Raw genomic sequence first — 25,826 nt, forward strand, 5'->3', positions numbered from 1 at the left:
AAACAAACCACATAAATCCCCATGTCACACCCTGGCCTCACCAAAATACTAACGAAAACACAGAATACTAAGGCCAGGGCGTGACAGCTACCAAATTCTAATTGAGTGTATGTAAACTTCTGACCCACTGGGAATGTGATGAAAGAAATGAAAGCTGAAATAAATCATTCTCTCCACTATTATTCTGACATTTCACATTCTTAAAATAAAGTGGTGATCCTAACTGACCTAAGACAGGGAATTTTTACTTGGATTAAATGTTAGGAATTGTGAAAAACTGATTTTAAATGTATTTAGCCAAGGTGTATGTAAACTTCCAACTTCAACTGTATATACCTCACATGTGACTCATAATGAGACTAAGTAATTTGCCTATTAACATATTAATCTGACTCCATAAAGATAAACAAAATATATAATATATTAGGCAATGAGTTGACATTGCAAGAACTGGTCTGAGGATGGTCTACATCAAAGGCAGATATTTCATTGACTTTGTACATCGAATGGATTTACATACAAATATATATATATAAAGTTACAAAGAATGAACAAGCATTGAAAGGCATTATTCCGAATAGATCCTGAGGTTAACGTACAGGACAAAGAGATGCTTACTAGGCCTAGAAGCCTAAGAAATGATAATTAATGATACAACCTTCCTCTGTGCTCGAGAGAGAGAGAGAGAGAGAGAGAGAGAGAGAGAGAGAGAGAGAGAGAGAGAGAGAGAGGCAGAGACAGAGACAGAGACAGAGACAGAGACAGAGAGACAGAGAGACAGAGAGTCAGAGTCTCCCTGCTTGAGATAGGTGTCCTCCATTTAGAACATCGGAAGATGTGTCACCTTTCAATCCAAGACCAATCAAACAATACCAAGTTTACAGTGTAACCTGACCACCGGGACCCAATGTCCACAGGGTGTCACAGCATCTAAAGGCTTGTGTGATGAAGGGGGATGAGACAAATGGAAATAAGACAGAATTACTGAGAAAATCATCAAACCCTTTTTGTACAATAAAGTAATTAAGAGTTCTCTCTGTACCAGTTACCACAGCGATAATAGATCCATATAGTTTAGAAATGGCGTTATCCTCAGTGAACAACTTTCAGATCACTACCAGACATGGATACTATAGCAATAGTCAGTCCTCTGGATACTGTAACAGAGAGATGCATTTTGGCCCCTCAGAGAGGGAAGGGCTGACTAGTCCGTGGGCATTGTCCTTTGTTCCTGGACCATTTGCCATGCAGCTCCAGGGGACAGAGAACACATCAATTAGGACCGAGCCTACACCAAGTGCTCACATACTCTCCTATCATTGCAGCTCTGTCATTACCCCTCCCCCCCTTTCTGACACCCTGGTGGGTGGTGACACGCATCTCTGCAGCAAGACAGAGCTGTTCATCCTCCAAGAAAAGGCCTGTCCACTCCAAGACCTCTCCATCATGGTTGACAACTCCATGGTATCCCCCTCCCAGAGTGCAAAGGACTTTGGTGTGACGCTGGACCACACCCTGTCGTTCTCTGCAAACATCAAAGCAGTGACTAGCTCCTGCAGGTTCATGCTCAACATCATCCGTAGAGTACCATCCTACCTCACACAGGAAGTGGAACATCCATAGAGTACCACCCTACCTCACACAGGAAGTGGAACATCCATAGAGTACCACCCTACCTCACACAGGAAGTGGAACATCCGTAGAGTACCACCCTACCTCACACAGGAAGTGGAACATCCATAGAGTACCACCCTACCTCACACAGGAAGTGGAACATCCGTAGAGTACCACCCTACCTCACACAGGAAGTGGAACATCCATAGAGTACCACCCTACCTCACACAGGAAGTGGAACATCCGTAGAGTACCACCCTACCTCACACAGGAAGTGGAACATCCGTAGAGTACCACCCTACCTCACACAGGAAGTGGAACATCCATAGAGTACGACCCTACCTCACACAGGAAGCGACGCAGGTCCGAATCCAGGCACTTGTCATCTCTCGTCTGGACTACTGCAACTCTCTGTTGGCTGGGTTTCCCCCTTGTGTCATCAAACCCCTGCAATTTATCCAGAACCTTCCCAAGTCCTTCCATGTCACCCCGCTCCTCCTCACACTCCACTGGCTTCCAGTCGAAGCTCCACTACAACAAGACCATGGTACTTACCTACGGAGCAGCAAGAGGAACTGCCCCTCTCTACCTTCAGGCTCTGCTCAAACACTACACCTCAACCCGAGTACTCCGTTCTGCCACCTCTGGTCTCTTGGCCCTCCCACCCCTATGAGAACGCAGCTCCCACTTAGCCCAGTCAAAGCTCTTCCCTCTCCTGGCAGTCCAATCGTATAACCCGCCTCCCCCCCCCCCCCCCCTAGGACAGAAGAGTTCCTGTCCATCTTCTGAAAATATCTAAAACCTCTTCAAAGAGTATCTTAAATAATCCCACAGAAAAGTTCAATTTTGGTTTCATCTGACCAGAGCACCTTCTTCTACATGTTTGGTGTGTCTCCCAGGTGGCTTGTGGCAAACTTTAAACGACACTTTTTATGGATATCTTTAAGAAATGGCTTTCTTCTTGCCACTCTTCCATAAAGGCCAGATTTGTGCAATATACAACTGATTGTTGTCCTATGGACAGAGTCTCCCACCTCAGCTGTAGATCTCTGCAGTTCATCCAGAGTGATCATGGGCCTCTTGGCTGCATCTCTGATCAGTCTTCTCCTTGTATGAGCTGAACGTTTAGAGGGACGGCCAGGTCTTGGTAGATTTGCAGTGGTCTGATACTCCTTCCATTTCAATATTATCGCTTGCACAGTGCTCCTTGGGATGTTTAAAGCTTGGGAAATCTTTTTGTATCCAAATCCGGCTTTAAACTTCTTCACAACAGTATCTCGGACCTGCCTGGTGTGTTCCTTGTTCTTCATGATGCTCTCTGCGCTTTTAACGGACCTCTGAGACTATCACAGTGCAGGTGCATTTATATGGAGACTTGATTACACACAGGTGGATTGTATTTATCATCATTAGTCATTTAGGTCAACATTGGATCATTCAGAGATCCTCACTGAACTTCTGGAGAGAGTTTGCTGCACTGAAAGTAAAGGGGCTGAATAATTTTGCACGCCCAATTTTTCAGTTTTTGATTTGTTAAAAAAGTTTGAAATATCCAATAAATGTCGTTCCGCTTCATGATTGTGTCCCACTTGTTGTTGATTCTTCACAAAAAATACAGTTTTATATCTTTATGCTTGAAGCCTGAAATGTGGCAAAAGGTCGCAAAGTTCAAGGGGGCCGAATACTTTCGCAAGGCACTGTATACACTATACATACACTATATACACTGTATATACATACACATACCATATATACACTGTACATACACTATACATACACTATACATATATACACTATATATACACTGTATATACATACACATACCATATATACACTGTACATACACTATACATACACTATACATATATACACTATATATACACTATACATATATACACTATATATACACTGTATATACATACACATACCATATATACACTGTACATACACTATACATACACTATACATATATACACTATATATACACTATACATATATACACTATATATACACTGTATATACATACACATACCATATATACACTGTACATACACTATACATACACTGTACATATATACACTATATATACACTATACATATATACACTATATATACACTGTATATACATACACATACCATATATACACTGTACATACACTATACATACACTGTACATATATACACTATATATACACTGTATATACATACACATACCATATATACACTGTACATACACTATACATACACTGTACATATATACACTATATATACACTGTATATACATACACATACCATATATACACTGTACATACACTATACATACACTGTACATATATACACTATATATACACTGTATATACATACACATACCATATATACACTGTACATACACTATACATACACTGTACATATATACACTATATATACACTGTATATACATACACATACCATATATACACTATACATACACTATACATATATACACTATATATACACTGTATATACATACACATACCATATATACACTGTACATACACTATACATACACTATACATATATACACTATATATACACTATACATATATACACTATATATACACTGTATATACATACACATACCATATATACACTGTACATACACTATACATACACTGTACATATATACACTATATATACATTATATACATACATATATATACACTATATATATTAAAAAAGTATGTGGACCCTTCAAATTAGTGGATTCAGCTATTTCAGCAACACCCATTGCTGACAGGTGTATAAAATTGAGTACACAGCCATGCAATCTCCATAGACAAACACTGGCAGTAGAATGGCCTCACTGAAGTGCTCAGTGACTTTCAACATGTGACCGTCATAGGATGCCACCTTTCCAACAGGTAAGTTCATCAAATTTCTGCCCTGCTAGAGCTGCCTCGATCAACTGTTAAGTGCTGTTTATTGTGAAGTGGAAATGTCTAGGAGCAACAACGGCTCAGCCGCGAAGTGGTAGGCCACACAAGCTCACAGATCAGAACCGCCAAGTGCTGAAGACTATAGCGTGTAAAAATCATCTGTCCTCGGTTGTATCATTACCGAGTTCCAAACTGCCTCTGGAAGCAACGTCATCACAAGAACTGTTCGTCTGGAGCTTCATGAAATGGGTTTTCCTCGGCCGAGCAGCAGCACACAAGCCTAAGATCACCATGCGCAATGCCAAGCGTCGGCTGGAGTGGTGTAAAGCTTGCCGCAATTGGGCTCTATAGCAGTGGAAATGTTCTCTGGAGTGATGAATCACGCTTCACAGTCTGGCAGTCTGACGGACGAAACTGGGTTTGGTGGATGCCAGGAGAACGCTACCTGCCCCAATGCATAGTGCCAACTGTACATTTTGGTGGAGGAAGAATAATGATCTGGGACTGTTTTTCATGGTTCAGGCTAGATCCCTTAGTTCCAGCGAAGGGAAATCTTAACGCTACAGCATACAATGACATTCTAGATGATTCTGTGTTTCCAACTTTGTGGCAACAGTTTGGGGAAGGCCCGTTCCTTCCCTGTTTCCCGTGCACAAAGCGAGGTCTATACAGAAATGGTTTGTCGAGATTTGTGTGGAAGAACTTGACTGGCCTGCACAAAGCCCTGACCTCAACCCTGTCTAACACCTTTGGGATGAATTGGAATGGCGACTGCGAGCCAGGCCTAATCGACCAACATCAGGGCCGACCTCATTAAGTCCCGACAGCAATGTTCCAACATTTAGTGGACACTTTCCCAGAAGAGTGGAGGCTGTTATAGCAGCAAAGACAGAACCAACTCCATATTAATGGCAATTTTTTTTAAATAAGATTTTCGATGAGCATGTCTATCTTTGGTCTATCAAACGCTACTGCATTCGCTTTGTGGATATTTTATTTGCCATCATTTACAGATTTTACAAAACCGTTAATTCTAATCACAAAATGGAAGCCAGTTACAAATGTTGACTTTTAGGGGACGAAAAAAACAACTGAGATCTTGTCAACGTTTTTGCTTTGCATCAAATTTCAGGCAAAAAAAAGAGAGAAAATGAAAACCAGATGTTGAGAAGGAAGGAAGGAGGGAGAGCGAGATGGTGGAGGAGGGGAGAGAGAGAGATTGCGAAGAAGGGGGGCTGAGAGGATTTTATGTAGACGGAATAACGCACACAGGAGCAGAGGAATAGAGGGGAAGAGGTGGGAAGGGGGGGGGGGGGGTAAATTGAACGCATTGGAGGAATTGCAGTTTGACTGCGTTGTAGAAGGTTTCACACAAAGAATGGATAACTAACAAGCTGGGGGATCGTAAATACAAACGCACATGAAATTGACGACAAAATGAATGCACCAAAAACAAACGAAAGGATTGAATCTACATTATTGTTAACTTTGGAAGGAGGAGTTTGAAGAACTTTGAAGACGGGGTCTGTAGTAAGTTAAGTAGACTAAAGTCGCTGAGATTGCGTTTCCAGAGGAAAGTGGAGGACATAAACAGAAGGAAAGATGTTAGCAGAGACGAGCGTTCACTTTTATAAAAGGCCTAATGTCTACAATATTTAACCCCTTTCGTTTTGCGCATGGCCTTTCAAATAGGTTTATTTTCTCAAATAACACTGGATCGGACGGAGGAAAACGGTTTAGTCCAGAATGCGCATAGTCTTTTATCGAGATGTCAGCTGTATGTAGCGTGCGGTTCGTTTTTTGGGGGGGTAGCCTGAAATATTTGGATACAGTCGTAAAGAAGATAGTTTGTAGCCTTCCCATTTCCCTAAGACAAAGCCAATCTGTGTTGGAACAATGTGGCCAATTTCTGTTTGTTTATTGTAACTTTATTGCAACAATTGTTACATGTATCCGTGTGGATTGCAACCTCGTGTAGCCTAGGTTACAGTACATTTGGTTTTATTTATTTTCATTATATTGTACAGTAAATGTAAAAAAATATATCTAAAAAAAAAATTGGGGAGGCCAATTGGTTGGTGAAATAATTAGTAAATAAAATCAATATCTATTTGATGGCTTTTTCCGTCGTTGATAGAGAGTTTGATCGGGGTTCAAATCGCACAGTCCAGCTCACGGAGGAGGACTGCAGTTTGGTGGATAAAAGACTGGAGCCCATTTCAACCAGGAGTCTGATACGGGACAACGACTCGAACCAACGGACCACTCGTGGGAAAGGCCTGTTTTTTGGGGGATTTAACTCCACAAGCCTGGAATCTAATCTTATTCACTTTTGTGAGAGAACCCGCATCCTGTCCTTTAGGCTATGCCTGTGTAAACCGTGATTAGGCAGGTATGCAGTTGAACCGACCGAAGAGCGCTTTAGTGTCGAGCTTCAGTCCGTCGATTTCCCCTGAGACGGCAGCCAGTACCGGTTCCTTCTCCAGCCAGTTCAAAACCATGCGCTTCTCCTACCACATCAGCCGCAGCATGGCAAGACCACAACCGCCGCTGCGCAGGATACGTGAGTAATCTATTTACTTTTGTTGTAGCCTACACAGTGCCGATTTTAATAAGCATGTCAATCTTGGTGTAGCAAACTCCCAAATTTGTTTTAGGAAAATGCCAGCAAAGCCACTACACAACATTAAACAATACATTCATTGCACTATAAAGGTGACAAAAGGTGACCAGAAACTGTTAGGGCCTACATAAAGCTGTCCCAACATCAGAGCTTTCTTTTCAGCACCATGGAGTGAGTCCTTAGCACTGCAACACCTGGCTATCAGCGGAGTCTTGTCTGGCAGCAGCGAAACAGTTCACTCAGCCTCATTTACTGCCTTAAAAAACATAGCTGAGATGACTGACTTGCTTAAACAAATGTGACAATTGAGATGTACAAACTACGGCATAAGGGGACGACGAGCGGATAAGAGGCAATCCGTAATTTTGATTAATACATTCATGAGCGAGATAGGCAACATAACTTTTGAAATGTAGAGCGGCAGAATACAGAACATGGGCTGTTTCTTACATTGTTCTCCCTGTACACCAAGTCAGAACCGTAGGATAAATAAAGGGGGCATAAAAGCAGACAATGAAAACTCTTACAATAGTCAATGATTACATTTCTCAAAAACAGGTTAAGGTGCACCACCAAGTCAGAACAGTAGGCGAAATTAAGACTTGAAAATAGACAAAATTATTAGGAGGAGTCACATGGGCTAATAGCAGCTTACTACACAACATACACTTAGTATGACTTTCTTAGCTACAGTATGTATATCTCCCTGGCATATTACAACATCATGAAGCAGCATACAATACATTTTTGGACTCACCTTGTTGTGCTGTGCTCACTCTTGAACAGGAAAGAGGTGCAGTGGTCCTTCTTGGGCAAATTATGTTATCAAAGTCTGTCATTCTCTGGATTTATGGTGCTTTTAAAACAACTGGGAACTCTGAAAAAAAACAAGGTTGAATCATGATGACATCATTGATCTTCAGGTCGTGGCTCTAGAAAGAGGCCGGATTTACAATTCCGAGTTGGATGACCGTATTTTCCCAGTCGGAGCTAGTTTATTCTTGACTTCCCAGCTAACTTGACTTCAGTGAATTCAAGACATCGCAGTTCCAAGTTAACTGTTGTTTTGACTGCGGCACAAATCATGCTTCATTGACAGCATGGCCAATGTTGAATGTTTATCATTTTAAGAGACACTTAATCTCAGATTTGGCAGCACACAGACACTCCACTGAATTGCAGGCATGTGATTGCTTTGAAATGCTTGCAGTTAGCCACTGTCACTGATTCTTTCCAAACCACCCATTGTTGAATTTGCAATTTCCAACGTGTTGTGTAAGGCTTATGTCCAATGTTCTAAGAGCACCGATATGTTTTATCTATACTTTCCCTTCATTATTTCTCTTCATATGACAAGAATTAAAAAGGATTTGCCAGTAGATTGTCGACTTGATTCATGATGACTTCTAGCTAAGATTGTGAAAGTCTGATGTTGACATGATCAGTCCAATCAAAGCGACTGTAGATACAATGTGATTTGACGTCATTTTATCTGTGGCCAATGACCTTGAGCCTTCTTGGATGGGCACTACTAATGTAACTATGGCAGCACCCAAGGGGCTGGAATTTTCTAGCTCTACCCTTAAAATCAAATCAAATGTTATTTGTCACATACACATGGTTAGCAGATGTTAATGCGAGTGTAGCGAAATGCTTGTGCTTCTAGTTCTGACAATGCAGTAGTAACCAACGAGTAATCTAACCTAACAATTCCAAAACTAATACCTTATACACACAAGTGTAAAGGGATAAAGAATATGTACATAAAGATATATGAATGAGTGATGGTACAGAACGGCATAGGCAAGATGGAGTAGACGGCAGCATTTGCCGTATCAGGCGGTGATACAGCCTGACAGGATGCTCTCGATTGTGCATCTGTAGAACTCAATGATTATTATTTTAAACATTATTTGGAAACTGATATGTGACACGTGTTTATTCCAAAAAACATGCAAAAGAGGCGGGGCTCTGCCATACCTGCCCTGAATGACGGGTCATCGCTGAGCCTACAGATAGTAGGCATGTAGTTATAGGTTGTGTGTAGTTAGTTATAGGTTGTGGCCAAGCACTTTCTTATGAAGATGAGCTTCTTCCTGTGAGGTTTCCTGCTCCAGTGTCTAAATGTATGACACACACACACACACACACACACACACACTTCGCTGTTGTGACGGTGTTATTATAATTCATACATGATTGACTCCTATCAGATCACTATCAAGCTCTTTTTGCTTTGACAAACAGACGATTTTCATTCATGCAAGAGCTCTTAATTTCCCTGGTGATATGCTAATAGTCTTGATTGATGGACAAAAAGAGAGGACTTGGCAAAGTGAAATATATTCACTCGTGCTGAAGTACATTTGAGTGACGTATGGGTAAATCAATACACAGAATGCAGCAGGTATTAACTGTCACAGTTAGAAAGGTCACAGTAACCTGAATTATGGATCTGGGAGGTCTCCAAGTTCTAAATGATAGACTACATGAAAGGTTACATACCGATTGGTCCATTAGTATTCTAGTAGGGTTGGGTTACATATTGATTGGCCCATTAGTATTCTAGTAGGGTTGGGTTACATATTGATTGGCCCATTAGTATTCTAGTAGGGTTGGGTTACATATTGATTGGTCCATTAGTATTCTAGTAGGGTTAGGTTACATATTGATTTGGTCCATTAGTATTCTAGTTGGGTTACATACTGATTGGTCCATTAGTATTCTAGTAGGGTTGGGTTACATACTGATTGGTCCATTAGTATTCTAGTAGGGTTGGGTTACATATTGATTGGTCCATTAGTATTCTAGTTGGGTTACATATTGATTGGTCCATTAGTATTCTAGTTAGGTTACATATTGATTGGTCCATTAGTATTCTAGTAGGGTTACATATTGATTGGTCCATTAGTATTCTAGTTGGGTTACATATTGATTGGTCCATTAGTATTCTAGTAGGGTTAGGTTACATATTGATTGGTCCATTAGTATTCTAGTAGGGTTAGGTTACATATTGATTGGTCCATTAGTATTCTAGTAGGGTTGGGTTACATACTGATTGGTCCATTAGTATTCTAGTAGGGTTGGGTTACATACTGATTGGTCCATTAGTATTCTAGTAGGGTTGGGTTACCTATTGATTGGTCCATTAGTATTCTAGTAGGGTTACATATTGATTGGTCCATTAGTATTCTAGTAGGGTTACATACTGATTGGTCCATTAGTATTCTAGTAGGGTTAGGTTACATATTGATTGGTCCATTAGTATTCTAGTAGGGTTAGGTTACATATTGATTGGTCCATTAGTATTCTAGTAGGGTTAGGTTACATATTGATTGGTCCATTAGTATTCTAGTAGGGTTAGGTTACATATTGATTGGTCCATTAGTATTCTAGTAGGGTTACATATTGATTGGTCCATTAGTATTCTAGTAGGGTTACATATTGATTGGTCCATTAGTATTCTAGTAGGGTTACATACTGATTGGTCCATTAGTATTCTAGTTGGGTTACATACCGATTGGTCCATTAGTATTCTAGTAGGGTTACATATTGATTGGTTCATTAGTATTCTAGTAGGGTTAGGTTACATATTGATTGGTCCATTAGTATTCTAGTAGGGTTAGGTTACATATTGATTGGTCCATTAGTATTCTAGTAGGGTTAGGTTACATATTGATTGGTCCATTAGTATTCTAGTAGGGTTAGGTTACATATTGATTGGTCCATTAGTATTCTAGTAGGGTTACATATTGATTGGTCCTTTAGTATTCTAGTAGGGTTACATATTGATTGGTCCATTAGTATTCTAGTAGGGTTACATATTGATTGGTCCTTTAGTATTCTAGTAGGGTTACATATTGATTGGTCCATTAGTATTCTAGTAGGGTTACATACTGATTGGTCCATTAGTATTCTAGTAGGGTTACATACTGATTGGTCCATTAGTATTCTAGTAGGGTTACATATTGATTGGTCCATTAGTATTCTAGTTGGGTTACATATTGATTGGTCCATTAGTATTCTAGTAGGGTTACATACTGATTGGTCCATTAGTATTCTAGTTGGGTTACATATTGATTGGTCCATTAGTATTCTAGTAGGGTTAGGTTACATATTGATTGGTCCATTAGTATTCTAGTAGGGTTGGGTTACATATTGATTGGTCCATTAGTATTCTAGTTGGGTTACATATTGATTGTCCATTAGTATTCTAGTTGGGTTACATATTGATTGGTCCATTAGTATTCTAGTAGGGTTACATACTGATTGGTCCATTAGTATTCTAGTAGGGTTAGGTTACATATTGATTGGTCCATTAGTATTCTAGTAGGGTTGGGTTACATACTGATTGGTCCATTAGTATTCTAGTAGGGTTGGGTTACATACTGATTGGTCCATTAGTATTCTAGTAGGGTTAGGTTACATACTGATTGGTCCATTAGTATTCTAGTAGGGTTACATATTGATTGGTCCATTAGTATTCTAGTAGGGTTAGGTTACATACTGATTGGTCCATTAGTATTCTAGTAGGGTTGGGTTACATACTGATTGGTCCATTAGTATTCTAGTAGGGTTAGGTTACATATTGATTTGTCCATTAGTATTCTAGTAGGGTTAGGTTACATATTGATTGGTCCATTAGTATTCTAGTAGGGTTAGGTTACATATTGATTGGTCCATTAGTATTCTAGTAGGGTTAGGTTACATACTGATTGGTCCATTAGTATTCTAGTAGGGTTGGGTTACATACTGATTGGTCCATTAGTATTCTAGTAGGGTTGGGTTACATATTGATTGGTCCATTAGAATTCTAGTAGGGTTGGGTTACATATTGATTGGTCCATTAGTATTCTAGTAGGGTTACATATTGATTGGTCCATTAGTATTCTAGTAGGGTTGGGTTACATACTGATTGGTCCATTAGTATTCTAGTAGGGTTACATATTGATTGGTCCATTAGTATTCTAGTAGGGTTACATATTGATTGGTCCATTAGTATTCTAGTAGGGTTGGGTTACATACTGATTGGTCCATTAGTATTCTAGTAGGGTTGGGTTACATATTGATTGGTCCATTAGTATTCTAGTAGGGTTAGGTTACATATTGATTGGTCCATTAGTATTCTAGTAGGGTTGGGTTACATACTGATTGGTCCATTAGTATTCTAGTAGGGTTGGGTTACATATTGATTGGTCCATTAGTATTCTAGTAGGGTTGGGTTACATACTGATTGGTCCATTAGTATTCTAGTAGGGTTGGGTTACATATTGATTGGTCCATTAGTATTCTAGTAGGGTTAGGTTACATATTGATTGGTCCATTAGTATTCTAGTAGGGTTACATATTGATTGGTCCATTAGTATTCTAGTTGGGTTACATACTGATTGGTCCATTAGTATTCTAGTAGGGTTAGGTTACATATTGATTGGTCCATTAGTATTCTAGTAGGGTTAGGTTACATATTGATTGGTCCATTAGTATTCTAGTAGGGTTGGGTTACATACTGATTGGTCCATTAGTATTCTAGTAGGGTTGGGTTACATACTGATTGGTCCATTAGTATTCTAGTAGGGTTGGGTTACCTATTGATTGGTCCATTAGTATTCTAGTAGGGTTACATATTGATTGGTCCATTAGTATTCTAGTTGGGTTACATACTGATTGGTCCATTAGTATTCTAGTAGGGTTAGGTTACATATTGATTGGTCCATTAGTATTCTAGTAGGGTTACATATTGATTGGTCCATTAGTATTCTAGTAGGGTTGGGTTACATATTGATTGGTCCATTAGTATTCTAGTAGGGTTACATATTGATTGGTCCATTAGTGTTCTAGTAGGGTTGGGTTACATATTGATTGGTCCATTAGTATTCTAGTAGGGTTACATATTGATTAGTCCATTAGTATTCTAGTAGGGTTGGGTTACATACTGATTGGTCCATTAGTATTCTAGTAGGGTTACATATTGATTGGTCCATTAGTATTCTAGTTGGGTTACATACTGATTGGTCCATTAGTATTCTAGTAGGGTTAGGTTACATATTGATTGGTCCATTAGTATTCTAGTAGGGTTGGGTTACATATTGATTGGTCCATTAGTATTCTAGTAGGGTTGGGTTACATACTGATTGGTCCATTAGTATTCTAGTTGGGTTACATATTGATTGGTCCATTAGTATTCTAGTAGGGTTAGGTTACCTATTGATTGGTCCATTAGTATTCTAGTTGGGTTGGGTTACATACTGATTGGTCCATTAGTATTCTAGTAGGGTTACATATTGATTGGTCCATTAGTATTCTAGTTGGGTTACATATTGATTGGTCCATTAGTATTCTAGTAGGGTTACATATTGATTGGTCCATTAGTATTCTAGTTGGGTTACATATTGATTGGTCCATTAGTATTCTAGTAGGGTTACATATTGATTGGTCCATTAGTATTCTAGTTGGGTTACATACTGATTGGTCCATTAGTATTCTAGTTGGGTTACATATTGATTGGTCCATTAGTATTCTAGTTGGGTTAGGTTACATACTGATTGGTCCATTAGTATTCTAGTTGGGTTACATATTGATTGGTCCATTAGTATTCTAGTAGGGTTAGGTTACATACTGATTGGTCCATTAGTATTCTAGTTGGGTTACATACCGATTGGTCCATTAGTATTATAGTAGGGTTACATACTGATTGGTCCATTAGTGTTCTAGTAGGGTTACATACTGATTGGTCCATTAGTATTCTAGTTGGGTTACATACCGATTGGTCCATTAGTATTCTACTATGGTTACATACTGATTGGTCCATTAGTATTCTAGTCGGGTTGGGTTACATATTGATTGGTCCATTAGTATTCTAGTAGGGTTAGGTTACATATTGATTGGTCCATTAGTATTCTAGTAGGGTTGGGTTACATATTGATTGGTCCATTAGTATTCTAGTTGGGTTACATACTGATTGGTCCATTAGTATTCTAGTAGGGTTGGGTTACATACTGATTGGTCCATTAGTATTCTAGTAGGGTTGGGTTACAAACTGATTGGTCCACTAGTATTCTAGTAGGGTTGGGTTACATATTGATTGGTCCATTAGTATTCTAGTAGGGTTGGGTTACATATTGATTGGTCCATTAGTATTCTAGTAGGGTTAGGTTACATACTGATTGGTCCATTAGTATTCTAGTAGGGTTACATACTGATTCGTCCATTAGTATTCTAGTAGGGTTACATATTGATTGGACCATTAGTATTCTAGTTGGGTTACATACTGATTGGTCCATTAGTATTCTAGTAGGGTTAGGTTACATATTGATTGGTCCATTAGTATTCTAGTAGGGTTGGGTTACATATTGATTGGTCCATTAGTATTCTAGTAGGGTTGGGTTACATACTGATTGGTCCATTAGTATTCTAGTTGGGTTACATATTGATTGGTCCATTAGTATTCTAGTAGGGTTAGGTTACCTATTGATTGGTCCATTAGTATTCTAGTAGGGTTACATATTGATTGGTCCATTAGTATTCTAGTTGGGTTACATATTGATTGGTCCATTAGTATTCTAGTAGGGTTACATATTGATTGGTCCATTAGTATTCTAGTAGGGTTGGGTTACATATTGATTGGTCCATTAGTATTCTAGTAGGGTTACATATTGATTGGTCCATTAGTGTTCTAGTAGGGTTGGGTTACATATTGATTGGTCCATTAGTATTCTAGTAGGGTTACATATTGATTAGTCCATTAGTATTCTAGTAGGGTTGGGTTACATACTGATTGGTCCATTAGTATTCTAGTAGGGTTACATATTGATTGGTCCATTAGTATTCTAGTTGGGTTACATACTGATTGGTCCATTAGTATTCTAGTAGGGTTAGGTTACATATTGATTGGTCCATTAGTATTCTAGTAGGGTTGGGTTACATATTGATTGGTCCATTAGTATTCTAGTAGGGTTGGGTTACATACTGATTGGTCCATTAGTATTCTAGTTGGGTTACATATTGATTGGTCCATTAGTATTCTAGTAGGGTTAGGTTACCTATTGATTGGTCCATTAGTATTCTAGTTGGGTTACATACTGATTGGTCCATTAGTATTCTAGTAGGGTTAGGTTACATATTGATTGGTCCATTAGTATTCTAGTAGGGTTAGGTTACATATTGATTGGTCCATTAGTATTCTAGTAGGGTTGGGTTACATACTGATTGGTCCATTAGTATTCTAGTAGGGTTACATATTGATTGGTCCATTAGTATTCTAGTTGGGTTACATATTGATTGGTCCATTAGTATTCTAGTAGGGTTACATATTGATTGGTCCATTAGTATTCTAGTTGGGTTACATATTGATTGGTCCATTAGTATTCTAGTAGGGTTACATATTGATTGGTCCATTAGTATTCTAGTTGGGTTACATACTGATTGGTCCATTAGTATTCTAGTTGGGTTACATATTGATTGGTATATTAGTATTCTAGTTGGGTTAGGTTACATACTGATTGGTCCATTAGTATTCTAGTTGGGTTACATATTGATTGGTCCATTAGTATTCTAGTAGGGTTAGGTTACATACTGATTGGTCCATTAGTATTCTAGTTGGGTTACATACCGATTGGTCCATTAGTATTATAGTAGGGTTACATACTGATTGGTCCATTAGTGTTCTAGTAGGGTTACATACTGATTGGTCCATTAGTATTCTAGTTGGGTTACATACCGATTGGTCCATTAGTATTCTAGTATGGTTACATACTGATTGGTCCATTAGTATTCTAGTCGGGTTGGGTTACATATTGATTGGTCCATTAGTATTCTAGTAGGGTTAGGTTACATATTGATTGGTCCATTAGTATTCTAGTAGGGTTGGGTTACATATTGATTGGTCCATTAGTATTCTAGTTGGGTTACATACTGATTGGTCCATTAGTATTCTAGTAGGGTTGGGTTACATACTGATTGGTCCATTAGTATTCTAGTAGGGTTGGGTTACAAACTGATTGGTCCACTAGTATTCTAGTAGGGTTGGGTTACATATTGATTGGTCCATTAGTATTCTAGTAGGGTTGGGTTACATATTGATTGGTCCATTAGTATTCTAGTAGGGTTAGGTTACATACTGATTGGTCCATTAGTATTCTAGTAGGGTTACATACTGATTCGTCCATTAGTATTCTAGTAGGGTTACATATTGATTGGACCATTAGTATTCTAGTTGGGTTACATACTGATTGGTCCATTAGTATTCTAGTAGGGTTAGGTTACATATTGATTGGTCCATTAGTATTCTAGTAGGGTTGGGTTACATATTGATTGGTCCATTAGTATTCTAGTAGGGTTGGGTTACATACTGATTGGTCCATTAGTATTCTAGTTGGGTTACATATTGATTGGTCCATTAGTATTCTAGTAGGGTTAGGTTACCTATTGATTGGTCCATTAGTATTCTAGTAGGGTTACATATTGATTGGTCCATTAGTATTCTAGTTGGGTTACATACTGATTGGTCCATTAGTATTCTAGTAGGGTTAGGTTACATATTGATTGGTCCATTAGTATTCTAGTAGGGTTAGGTTACATATTGATTGGTCCATTAGTATTCTAGTAGGGTTGGGTTACATACTGATTGGTCCATTAGTATTCTAGTAGGGTTACATATTGATTGGTCCATTAGTATTCTAGTTGGGTTACATATTGATTGGTCCATTAGTATTCTAGTAGGGTTACATATTGATTGGTCCATTAGTATTCTAGTTGGGTTACATATTGATTGGTCCATTAGTATTCTAGTAGGGTTACATATTGATTGGTCCATTAGTATTCTAGTTGGGTTACATACTGATTGGTCCATTAGTATTCTAGTTGGGTTACATATTGATTGGTCCATTAGTATTCTAGTTGGGTTAGGTTACATACTGATTGGTCCATTAGTATTCTAGTTGGGTTACATATTGATTGGTCCATTAGTATTCTAGTAGGGTTAGGTTACATACTGATTGGTCCATTAGTATTCTAGTTGGGTTACATACCGATTGGTCCATTAGTATTATAGTAGGGTTACATACTGATTGGTCCATTAGTATTCTAGTAGGGTTACATACTGATTGGTCCATTAGTATTCTAGTTGGGTTACATACCGATTGGTCCATTAGTATTCTAGTATGGTTACATACTGATTGGTCCATTAGTATTCTAGTCGGGTTGGGTTACATATTGATTGGTCCATTAGTATTCTAGTAGGGTTAGGTTACATATTGATTGGTCCATTAGTATTCTAGTAGGGTTGGGTTACATATTGATTGGTCCATTAGTATTCTAGTTGGGTTACATACTGATTGGTCCATTAGTATTCTAGTAGGGTTGGGTTACATACTGATTGGTCCATTAGTATTCTAGTAGGGTTGGGTTACAAACTGATTGGTCCACTAGTATTCTAGTAGGGTTGGGTTACATATTGATTGGTCCATTAGTATTCTAGTAGGGTTGGGTTACATATTGATTGGTCCATTAGTATTCTAGTAGGGTTGGGTTACATATTGATTGGTCCTTTAGTATTCTAGTTGGGTTACATATTGATTGGTCCATTAGTATTCTAGTAGGGTTGGGTTACATACTGATTGGTCCATTAGTATTCTAGTAGGGTTACATATTGATTGGACCATTAGTATTCTAGTAGGGTTACATATTGATTGGTCCATTAGTATTCTAGTTGGGTTACATACTGATTGGTCCATTAGTATTCTAGTAGGGTTACATATTGATTGGTCCATTAGTATTCTAGTTGGGTTACATACTGATTGGTCCATTAGTATTCTAGTTGGGTTACATATTGATTGGTCCATTAGTATTCTAGTTGGGTTACATACTGATTGGTCCATTAGTATTCTAGTAGGGTTACATACTGATTGGTCCATTAGTATTCTAGTAGGTTTAGGTTACATATTGATTGGTCCATTAGTATTCTAGTAGGGTTAGGTTACATATTGATTGGTCCATTAGTATTCTAGTAGGGTTGGGTTACATATTGATTGGTCCATTAGTATTCTAGTAGGGTTAGGTTACATACTGATTGGTCCATTAGTATTCTAGTAGGGTTAGGTTACATATTGATTGGTCCATTAGTATTCTAGTAGGGTTAGGTTACATATTGATTGGTCCATTAGTATTCTAGTAGGGTTAGGTTACATATTGATTGGTCCATTAGTATTCTAGTAGGGTTAGGTTACATATTGATTGGTCCATTAGTATTCTAGTAGGGTTAGGTTACATATTGATTGGTCCATTAGTATTCTAGTAGGGTTAGGTTACATATTGATTGGTCCATTAGTATTCTAGTAGGGTTGGGTTACATACTGATTGGTCCATTAGTATTCTAGTAGGGTTACATATTGATTGGTCCATTAGTATTCTAGTAGGGTTACATATTGATTGGTCCATTAGTATTCTAGTTGGGTTACATATTGATTGGTCCATTAGTATTCTAGTAGGGTTAGGTTACATATTGATTGGTCCATTAGTATTCTAGTAGGGTTAGGTTACATATTGATTGGTCCATTAGTATTCTAGTAGGGTTGGGTTACATATTGATTGGTCCATTAGTATTCTAGTAGGGTTAGGTTACATATTGATTGGTCCATTAGTATTCTAGTTGGGTTACATATTGATTGGTCCATTAGTATTCTAGTAGGGTTACATATTGATTGGTCCATTAGTATTCTAGTTGGGTTACATATTGATTGGTCCATTAGTATTCTAGTTGGGTTAGGTTACATACTGATTGGTCCATTAGTATTCTAGTTGGGTTACATATTGATTGGTCCATTAGTATTCTAGTAGGGTTAGGTTACATACTGATTGGTCCATTAGTATTCTAGTAGGGTTACATACTGATTGGTCCATTAGTATTCTAGTAGGGTTGGGTTACATATTGATTGGTCCATTAGTATTCTAGTAGGGTTACATATTGATTGGTCCATTAGTATTCTAGTAGGGTTGGGTTACCTATTGATTGGTCCATTAGTATTCTAGTAGGGTTAGGTTACATATTGATTGGTCCATTAGTTTTCTAGTTGGGTTACATACTGATTGGTCCATTAGTATTCTAGTATGGTTACATATTGATTGGTCCATTAGTATTCTAGTTGGGTTGGGTTACCTATTGATTGGTCCATCAGTATTCTAGTAGGGTTGGGTTACATACTGATTGGTCCATTAGTATTCTAGTAGGGTTAGGTTACATATTGATTGGTCCATTAGTATTCTAGTAGGGTTAGGTTACATACTGATTGGTCCATTAGTATTCTAGTAGGGTTACATATTGATTGGTCCATTAGTATTCTAGTTGGGTTGGGTTACATATTGATTGGTCCATTAGTATTCTAGTAGGGTTAGTTTACCTATTTTAATGGGTCCATTAGTATTCTAGTTGGGTTGGGTTACCTATTGATTGGTCCATTAGTATTCTAGTAGGGTTGGGTTACCTATTGATTGGTCCATTAGTATTCTAGTAGGGTTAGGTTACATATTGATTGGTCCATTAGTATTCTAGTAGCTTTAGGTTACATAGGGAGAGTAAAATAAAAGAAAGAAAGAGAGAGAGAGAGAGAGAGAGAGAGAGAGAGAGAGCAAGACGGAGGGAGGGAGGAGGTGAGGGAGAGGGATCTCAGGATGTCGATATGAAGAACTACTGTGTTGGACAGGATGGTGTATGTATTACCACGTATTCCTAGTTCTAGTTGACCTCAGGTTGACCTCTCAACATGGCCAGGACAGTAAGATGAGAAGTAATAAAGTAATTAAATGATACAAATAGAAGTACAGTGGGATAAAACATTAAATAATTTACCTCAAATATAAATACAAAACCATAGGTATCGGTGGTAAACGTTTGTGCTGGCCTAAATCAAGTCAACCCCCCCCCCCACACACACACACACACACACACACACACACACACACACACACACACACACACACACACACACACACACACACACACACACACACACACACACACACACAGACACACCATTATCCACATCTGTGTTGCCATATCTTAAAGGCCCAATGCAGCCATTTTTACTGTATCTCAATTTTAAATCATTTCTGGGTAACATTCAGGTACCCTACTATAATAGTTTTCAGTTAAAATGGACAGTTAAGGTGTACAGTAAACATTTAATCTGGGCCTTTAAACAGTAAACATTTAATCTGGGCCTTTAAAATGTACAGTAAACAATTAATCTGGGCCTTTAAGATGTACAGTAAACATTAGGTAGCCTAGTCGTTAGAGCGTTGGCTCGGTAACCGAAAGGTTGCTGGATCGAATCCCCGAGCTGACAAGGTTAAAAAGTCTGTTGTTCTACCCCTGAGCAAGGCAGTTAACCCCACTGATCCCCGGGTGCCGTGGATGTCGATTAAGGCAGTATCTTTTAGTAGGGTTATGTTACAGCACCTCTCTGATTCAGAGGGGTTGGTGGTTAAATGCGGAAGACACATTTCAGTTGAAAGGGTTGTTTAGTTGTTCAACTGACTAGGTATATCTCCGCTTTCCCTTTAAGATGTACAGTAGGCACATGACGATTTCCGACACCTACCTCTTGATTTCTTGGCCCAGATTCTGCCACTGTGTAGAATCACAGTCCCAGCAGTTTAAAGGGTCACCTCTCTGAGAGCTGTGGAATAATCATATTCAGAGCTGCTTTGAATTAAGTATCCCTCTGAAATTATCATTGAGTTGAAAACATTATCCTTAGCTGAGGTTCACTTTGACTTTATCACCTAATAGTAAAAGTAGATTCAGACAAGGGATGCAGTTGTTTGGAGGTGAAAAGTGGATAAGTAATATTGTAGAATACAGCGTTAGGCAGCATTCACCCATTTTCTGCCCAGGTGTTTCCGTGGTCTGACATCACCGCCTGGTGTTTCCGTGGTCTGACATCACCGCCTGGTGTTTCCGTGGTCTGACATCACCGCCTGGTGTTTCCGTGGTCTGACATCACCGCCTGGTGTTTCCGTGGTCTGACATCACCGCCAGGTGTTTCCGTGGTCTGACATCACCGCCTGGTGTTTCCGTGGTCTGACATCACCGCCTGGTGTTTCCGTGGTCTGACATCAACTCCTGGTGTTTCTGTGGTCTGGCATCACCACCTGGTGTTTCCGTGGTCTGACATCAACACCTGGTGTTTCCGTGGTCTGACATCACCGCCTGGTGTTTCCGTGGTCTGACATCACCACCAGGTGTTTCCGTGGTCTGGCATCACCGCCTGGTGTTTCCGTGGTCTGACATCAACACCAGGTGTTTCCGTGGTCTGGCATCACCACCTGGTGTTTCCGTGGTCTGACATCAACACCAGGTGTTTCCGTGGTCTGACATCAACGCCTGGTGTTTCCGTGGTCTGACATCACCGCCTGGTGTTTCCGTGGTCTGACATCACCGCCTGGTGTTTCTGTGGTCTGACATCACCGCCTGGTGTTTCCGTGGTCTGACATCACCGCCTGGTGTTTCCGTGGTGTGACATCACCACCTGGTGTTTCTGTGGTCTGACATCAACACCTGGTGTTTCCGTGGTCTGACATCAACACCTGGTGTTTCTGTGGTCTGACATCACCACCTGGTGTTTCCGTGGTCTGACATCACCACCTGGTGTTTCCGTGGTCTGACATCAACACCTGGTGTTTCCGTGGTCTGACATCACCGCCTGGTGTTTCCGTGGTCTGACATCAACACCTGGTGTTTCCGTGGTCTGACATCAACACCTGGTGTTTCCGTGGTCTGACATCACCGCCTGGTGTTTCTGTGGTCTGACATCAACACCTGGTGTTTCCGTGGTCTGACATCACCGCCTGGTTTTTCCGTGGTCTGACATCACCACCTGGTGTTTCTGTGGTCTGACATCAACACCTGGTGTTTCCGTGGTCTGACATCAACACCTGGTGTTTCTGTGGTCTGGCATCACCACCTGGTGTTTCCGTGGTCTGACATCACCGCCTGGTGTTTCCATGGTCTGACATCAACACCTGGTGTTTCCGTGGTCTGACATCACCACCTGGTGTTTCCGTGGTCTGACATCAACGCCTGGTGTTTCCGTGGTCTGACATCAACACCTGGTGTTTCTGTGGTCTGACATCACCGCCTGGTGTTTCTGTGGTCTGACATCACCACCTGGTGTTTCTGTGGTCTGACATCACCACCTGGTGTTTCTGTGGTCTGACATCAACGCCTGGTGTTTCTGTGGTCTGACATCACCACCTGGTGTTTCTGTGGTCTGACATCACCGCCTGGTGTTTCTGTGGTCTGACATCACCGCCTGGTGTTTCTGTGGTCTGACATCACCGCCTGGTGTTTCTGTGGTCTGACATCACCACCTGGTGTTTCTGTGGTCTGACATCAACACCTGGTGTTTCCGTGGTCTGACATCACCGCGGAACAGCAGGCAGACTAAAGGACCATTGAGGGGAGGGGGGGATGACCATAGGGGGAACAGCAGCATGTCCATTGGGGTGGAGGCAGAGTAAAGACTGCTGAGGGGTGGTGGGGGGAATGACCATAGGGGGACCAGCAGGCAGACTAAAGGACCATTGAGGGGAGGGGGGATGACCATAGGGGGAACAGCAGCCAGACTAAAGGACCATTGAGGGGAGGGGGAATGACCATAGGGGGAGGGGGGACAGGTGAATTTCAGATTATAATAAAAAAATACAATAATATACACTATTTGTACAAAAGTATGCTGAATGCTGAATCTCGTAGCGCGTAAAAATGGTCTATCCTCGGTTGCAACACTCGGTACCGAGTTCCAAAACTGCCTCTGGAAGCAATGTCAGCACAAGAACTGTTCGTCGGGAGCTTCTTGAAATGGGTTTCCATGGCCGAGCTGCCGCAGACAAGCCTAAGATCACCATGCGCAATGCCCAGCGTCTGCTGGAGGGGTGTAAAGCTCGCCGCCATTGGACTCTGGAGCAGTGGGGGTGTGGCTTGCTGATCTGCTTGGTCTTCCTGCATCTCCTGGTGTTGTAGGTGTCCTGAGCACACCAGGGAGCCCACCAATGAGCACACCAGTGAGCACACCAATGAGCACACCAGTGAGCACACCAGTGAGCACACCAATGAGCACACCAGTGAGCACACCAATGAGCACACCAGTGAGCCCACCAGTGAGCACACCAATGAGCACACCAGTGAGCACACCAGTGAGCACACCAATGAGCACACCAGTGAGCCCACCAATGAGCACCCTAGTGAGCCCACCAATGAGCACACCAGTGAGCACACCAGTGAGCACACCAATGAGCACCCCAATGAGCACACCAGTGAGCCCACCAGTGAGCACACCAAGGAGCACACCAGTGAGCCCACCAATGAGCACCCCAGTGAGCCCACCAGTGAGCACACCAATGAGCACACCAATGAGCACACCAGTGAGCACACCAGTGAGCACACCAGTGAGCCCACCAGTGAGCACACCAGTGAGGTGTTTTTGGCTGAGTGTACCACCTCATGTTGAGCCTTGCGGTCAACGGCGGTGGAGTTGCCATACCAGGCCGTGATGCAGCCTGACAGTATGCGCTCGATGGTGCTCCTGTAGAACACTGTGATGCAGCCTGACAGTATGCTCTCGGTGGTGCTCCTGTAGAACACTGTGATGCAGCCTGACAGTATGCTCTCGATGGTGCTCCTGTAGAACACTGTGATGCAGCCTGACAGTATGCTCTCGATGGTGCTCCTGTAGATCACTGTGAGAGCTCTCGTGGACAGGCCAAATGTCTTCAGCATCCTGAGGTTGAAGAGTCGCTGTCGTGCCTTCTTGACCACGGTGTCTGTGTGGTTAGACCATTTCAGCTTCTCTGAGATGTGTACGCCAAGATATTTCTCCACAGCGGCCCTGTTGATGAGGATGGGGGGATGCCCAGCCTGGTTCCTCCTGTAGTCCACAATCAGCTCCTTTGTTTTGCTGACGTTGAGGGAGAGGTTGTTTACCTGGCACCACGCCGTCAGAGTGCCTACCTCCTCCCTGTAGGCCGTCTCGTCGTTGTTGGTGATCAGATCTACGACTGTCGTGTTGTCAGCGAACTTGATGATGGAGTTGAAGCTGTGTGAGGCCAGACAGTCGTGGGTATACAGGGAATACAGGAGGGGACTGAGGACGCACCCTGGTGGGACCCCCGTGTTGAGAATCAGTGTTGAGGAGGTAATGTTGCCTACCTTCACCACCTGTAGGCGGACCTTCACCTCCTGTAGGCGGACCTTCACCTCCTGTAGGTGGACCTTCACCACCTGGAGGCGGACCTTCACCTCCTGTAGGCGGACCTTCACCTCCTGGGGGTGGACCTTCACCACCTGGGGGCGGGCCTTCACCTCCTGGAGGCGGACCTTCACCACCTGGAGGCGGACCTTCACCTCCTGTAGGCGGACCTTCACCACCTGGAGGCGGACCTTCACCTCCTGGGGGTGGACCTTCACCACCTGGGGGCGGGCCTTCACCTCCTGGAGGCGGACCTTCACGGTCATTGTGCTCGAGTCTTGAGAAATAGGTGTTTAGATCCCCCGGTAGGGTAGCGTTGGTGACCGTGATGTAATCCGTGATCTGCGTAAGTCATATTTGTACTGTTTAACAAAACTATTGTCCCAGTCACCTTGCCTTGTTTATAAGAATCTCAATTCAAGGGGCCGTATTGGCATGGGAAACATATGTTAAACATTGCCAAAGCAAGTGAAGTAGATAATATACCAAAGTGAAATAAACAATAAAAATGAACAGCAAACATTGCACACACAGAAGTACTAGCACCTCTCTCTTTCAGTTTTTCTACAAGGCTGCTATCACGGGTTTTTGATTTGGCAACGTTTTTCAAAGACCCTATCGGTATCACGTCATCTATGTCTTTTTTGATGAATCCGGTGACTGAGTCAGCGTATTCATTCATGTTATCTCCAGAGGCGACCAGGGAACATATTCCAGTCCCCACGCTATCAAAACAGTGTTGGAGCGTGAACCAACGCTGTACAGACCTGATCACCAGAACTTCTCTCTACAGTTTTTGTTTGTAGGCGGGGAGAAGCCAGATGGAGTCCACACTTGCACGTTAGAGCAAACTTCAAATACAAAAATACCAACAAGGATGAATACCCTAAATATCTCCCAGCGACCTGTGACCCCCTCGGTAAACATGTCATAACAGGTGTGTCCATAACATGTTCCCTCCACCTGCTTTGAAATGCTGCACACTGATGGGTGCTGGTGTATGTGTGTTTGTGTGTGTGTGTGTGTGTGTGTGCGTGCGCGTGCGTGTGTGCGTGTGTGTGTGCGTGTGTAACACCGAGAGAACCTTGCCTCACATTGCACAGCCTCTCTGATTCAGCATGACTCTCGAGTCCTTATCTCAACTAGACTGGCTCAGATCCTGAGACGACTTAAGCTGCATGACAATGGATATCCTATCCCCTGCTATCCCCTGCTTTCCCCTGCTCTCCCCTGCTATCCCCTGCTATCCCCTGCTTTCCCCTGCTATCCCCTGCTCTGCTGAGTCACGCAATGCTGGGAAGAACCGACAGAGTCACATCCTCTTCCACAACACATCAGAGTAGAACTTCCTCTTGGGGGATTATTGAAGATGTGGGTCCTGTTTTAAAGATACAATAACTTATAAAGGCTCAGTGGCCAGGCGTATCCTCTACA

The 25,826-nt window shown here is 41.3% G+C and overlaps 1 protein-coding gene and 1 long non-coding RNA gene across 2 annotated transcripts in view; both read left to right on the plus strand.

Annotated features, from left to right (window-relative positions):
* The window catches only part of LOC149981353 (uncharacterized), a 437,375-nt gene that overhangs the window by 201,834 nt on the left and 209,715 nt on the right, over positions 1-25,826 (plus strand). The gene's annotated exons all lie outside the window — the stretch shown is intronic.
* The window catches only part of fgd1 (FYVE, RhoGEF and PH domain containing 1), a 145,239-nt gene continuing 125,192 nt past the window's right edge, over positions 5,780-25,826 (plus strand). The window contains exon 1 of the mRNA XM_090185549.1: positions 5,780-7,092. Within this exon, the coding sequence (XP_090041675.1) occupies positions 6,924-7,092 (169 nt within the window). The 5' untranslated portion in view covers positions 5,780-6,923. The remainder of the gene's footprint in view (positions 7,093-25,826) is intronic.

This window comes from Oncorhynchus mykiss, chromosome 9, assembly GCF_057628025.1.
Source record: "Oncorhynchus mykiss isolate SJ-2025 chromosome 9, ASM5762802v1, whole genome shotgun sequence".
In the NCBI taxonomy this organism is placed as follows: Eukaryota; Metazoa; Chordata; class Actinopteri; order Salmoniformes; family Salmonidae; genus Oncorhynchus; species Oncorhynchus mykiss.